General features: G+C 62.1%; 1 protein-coding gene across 3 annotated transcripts in view; it reads left to right on the forward strand.

Moving 5' to 3' along the window:
• Positions 1–1,508: 1,508 nt before the first annotated feature.
• The window catches only part of RNF167 (ring finger protein 167), a 7,902-nt gene continuing 5,690 nt past the window's right edge, over positions 1,509–3,720 (forward strand). Inside the window, exons 1-3 of one of the 3 annotated variants that reach the window (XM_025211122.1) lie at positions 1,509–1,757; positions 2,498–2,582; positions 3,333–3,413. In XM_025211122.1, the coding sequence (XP_025066907.1) occupies positions 1,753–1,757; positions 2,498–2,582; positions 3,333–3,413 (171 nt within the window). In that variant the 5' untranslated portion in view covers positions 1,509–1,752. Of the gene's footprint in view, positions 1,758–2,497; positions 2,583–3,332; positions 3,414–3,548; positions 3,681–3,720 lie in introns of those variants that run through there. The other 2 variants (XM_006029565.2, XM_025211121.1) reach the window with 2 other exon arrangements.

The raw sequence follows: 3,720 nt of genomic DNA on the forward strand, positions 1-3,720 counted from the left end.
GGGCCAAGGTCACGCCGGGGGGGAAAGGGGGGGCTGCGCGCGCAGCCCGGAAGTGCGGCCGGGAATCCCGGGAAAGGCGGTGCTCGCGGCCCGGAAGTGGGGCAGAAGGACTTCCGGAGGTAGGGTGGCTGCGCGCGCAGCTAAGAATCCAGGAGGGCGGGGGACAAAAGAATCCAGGGAAGGTGGAGGAGAGAGTTGCGCGCGCAGATCCCCGCCCTCGCCCCCCGTTTTGGCGGGGCCACTGGGTCTGGGGGGAGGGAGGGCTAATGGTTAGGGCTCCAATACTCCCCTTTACCGTATTCTCTCGAGTATCACAGGAGGTTTATTCCCCACCTCCATTCAAGAGGAGGGAAGCCCCCTCATCTTGGAGAACTGGGGGGGTGCATCTCTATTCATAGATTGTAGAGTCAGAAGGGACCACAATACATCGCGTCTGACCCCCTGCCCCTGGCAGGAAAAAGGACCGAGGTCAGACGACCCCAGCCAGGTGACTAGCTAGCCTCCTCTTGAAGACCTCCAAGCTAGGTGACAGCACCACCTCTCTTGGAAGCCCATTCCAGAGTGGGGAGTAACCAGGAGCATAAAGATAATACCCTCCAGGGGGAGACATAAATAGGACCGGCATCTGGTAGCAATGATACGTCAGGGGATTGATACTCCATAATACCCCAGGGATACAGAATAAAGGTGATGGTGGTGGGGTTGAATGCTACACTCCCCCATCAGAAATAATGCTCCAGGGGTCGATACTCCATAATACTCCCCATGGATTGATACGTCAGACCACAGCCCCCCAACACTCACACTTCAGCCCCTGCTGGGTCTGTTTGCAGTGCAGAGGGAAACGCAGGGTGTGAACAGGGGGAAGATCAATACTACAGGGCTCCAGAGATACTATTACGGGTCAAGGACCAATATTCCATAATACTCCAGGGCATGGATACTCCGCAATCCCTCTGGCGAGCCATGCTCCATGTTACGCCAGCAGATCAATACTCCATGGAGCTCCTGGGGGGGGGGGCGATGCTCTGTAACCCTCCTGGCAATCAATAGTCCATAATATTCCAGGGGTTTGATGCTCCATACTATTCCAAGCGACTGATTTCAGGAACCAATACCCCACAGTGCCCCAGGAGATCAATACTCCAAGGGATCAATACTTCATAACGCCCCAGGGGGTTGATACTCCATAATACTCCTAGGGGTCAATGCTCCATATGGCTCTAGGAATCAAAGGCCAGACCACTAGCCACACGCTCCCGCTAATACTCGTTTGGGATCAAGCTTTAGGCCTCGTCTGGACCTAATCCCCGGGGATTAATGCTGCCCACGCAGGGTCCCGCATCACCCTGGGGGGAGGTCCTGCCCCACTCTTCCCTCCAGCAGTAATACTCAGGAGTACCGGCTGGGGCAGGGATGCCCCCCCGGCTCTCCCGCCCCGCTTAACCCCGGAGGAGGAATCCGGACGTCCGCTCGCCCCGCCCGCATTCCTGGGGGCGGGGCACATTCCAGGAGGGGGCGTGGCTCCCAGCTGCTCTCGCGAGATCCGCGCGCCGGCCTGGTAAACACAGGCAGGGAGCCGAACCCCCTCCCCCTATCTAGAGGGCGCCCCCTGCTGCGGCCGGGGAAGCCCCCTGCTGCTGCGCCCAGGGAACGCCGCTGACGTCACTGACGGAGGGAGCCCCCTGCTGCCTGCCGGGGGGGGGACTCCCATGAGCCAGGCCGGAGTGAGGGGACCCCCCCCGCCCCAGCATGAGTTGAGCCTGGGGGGCTGCTGGACTGCAGGCATAGGGCTCGGGGTGGTCCTGGAGGGGCCTGGATGCCTGGGGCCCCATCCTGGCTCTGCGTGGGGGCTGGATGTGGGGTGCCGCCTGCCTCACCCCTGCCATTCCCATGACACCCACGAGGCGCTGCTTGGGCTTGTTACTGCACCGGCTGGGCCGCGTCCCCCACGCCCTCAGCCTGCCCCGGCTTGCCAGGACCTCGTCCCCTCCCAGCCCTTGGGGCAGGATTGGGCCCCTCGAGCTGTGATTGGGACCTCCCAGGGGCTTTTTGGGGCCACCAGGCACTGCCTAGCCTCTCTGGTCAGGATTGGGCCCCCTAGGTTGGGATCAGGGTCCTCTGGGTATAGCGGGCTCCTTCCAAGCCAGGATCGGGCCCCTCCCAGGCACTGCCCAGCCCCCACTCCCTCTGGCTTGAGGCCCCTGCTGTGTGTGTGTAATGGTTGGAAGTGGGGGTGGGACCCCGGACCCCGGGCTCTTTCCTGGGCTCTCAGTGGTTCTAGGGGATTAGAGCCCGGACGCCTGGGTTCTTTGCCAGACTTGGGGGGGGGCAGGGTGTTGCCCCCACCACCACCACCTGGAGAGAACCCAGGTGTCTGGACTCCCAGCCCAGGGTATGCGACTGCCCCGGCTACGTGCAGGGCATGGGGCTGGGAGCACGGGACCCAGGTGTCCAGGATTGGCCCCACCCCCTGACTCTGGTATGCTCCTGCCCTCAGGTCAACGTGGCCCCTGGTCATCGCTGCCCTGCTGGTGCCCCTCGTCCTGCTGCTGCCTCCTGCCGCTGCCTACATCCATGCCGTGAGTGGGATGGGGGTGGGGGGACCCCCAGTATCCCACAGGCCTTTGCAGCCATGCCCTGGCCTCCTGCCGGCCCATGATGCTTTGCAGCTGCGCCCCAATCTCCCAATGTCCCGCAGTCCTTTGGAGCTGCATGTTGTTCTCCTGACACCCCAGTGTCCTTTGCAGCTGTGTCCTGGCCCTGCCGATATCCCAGCATCCTTTGTAGCTGCTGCATCTTGGCCTCCTGACGTCCCACAATGCTTTGCAGCTGGGCCCCCGATCTCCTGATATCTCACAGTCCTTTGGAGCTGGGCCCCGGTCTCCTGACTTTCCATGATGCTTTCCAGCTGCTCCGTGGCCTCCCTGCATCCCACAATACTTTGCAGCTGTGCAGTAGCCTCTCAGTATCCCATCATGCTTTGCAGCTTCACCCTGGCCTCTCAGTATCCCATGATCCTTTACAATATCCCACAGTCCATTGCAGCTGCACCCCAGTCCCCACATGCTTCTTTGCAGCTGTATAGTAGTATCCTAGTGCCCCATGATACTTTGCAACTGTATAGCAGCCTCCCAGTGTCCCACCCTGCTTTGCAGCTGCACCCCCCTGTATCCCACAATTCCTTGCAGCTGCCCCACACCTTCCCAATATCCCAGGCTCCTTTGCAGCCTGATTATGCCCCCCCTCTGTCCCCAAACTACCCACAGTCCTTTGTAGCTTCACCCCAGGACCCTTTGCAGTGCCCCCCACCGTCACACAATCCTTTGCAGGTGTCAGAGCACAACTCCAGCATGGACTTCTCGGACCTGCCCGCGCTCTTTGGGGCGCCACTGCCCCGCCTCGGCCTCCTGGTGCGTGCCCAGATGCCTGGGTTTCCTCCTGGGGGTGGGGGTAGGGGGCCGGGCCTGGGTTCTCGGGCGGGGGGCTGGAAGCCTGGGTTCTGCCTGTGCTGGCGGGGCAGAGGGGTGCTGGATGCCTAGTGGGGATAATGGGAGTTGGGGACCTGGATGCCTGGGTCCTGTCTGGGCTGGGGAGGGGCAGTGGGGGTCAGGGGCCCAGACGCCTGGGTTCTCTCTGGTTTTGGGTTGTGGGGCCTGGATGCCTGGGTCCCAGTGTGCCCCCCCCCCAACCAGGGCTTCCTGGTGGAGGAGCGGCCGC

This window comes from Alligator sinensis, unplaced genomic scaffold, assembly GCF_000455745.1.
Source record: "Alligator sinensis unplaced genomic scaffold, ASM45574v1 scaffold553_1, whole genome shotgun sequence".
Lineage (NCBI taxonomy): Eukaryota > Metazoa > Chordata > Crocodylia > Alligatoridae > Alligator > Alligator sinensis.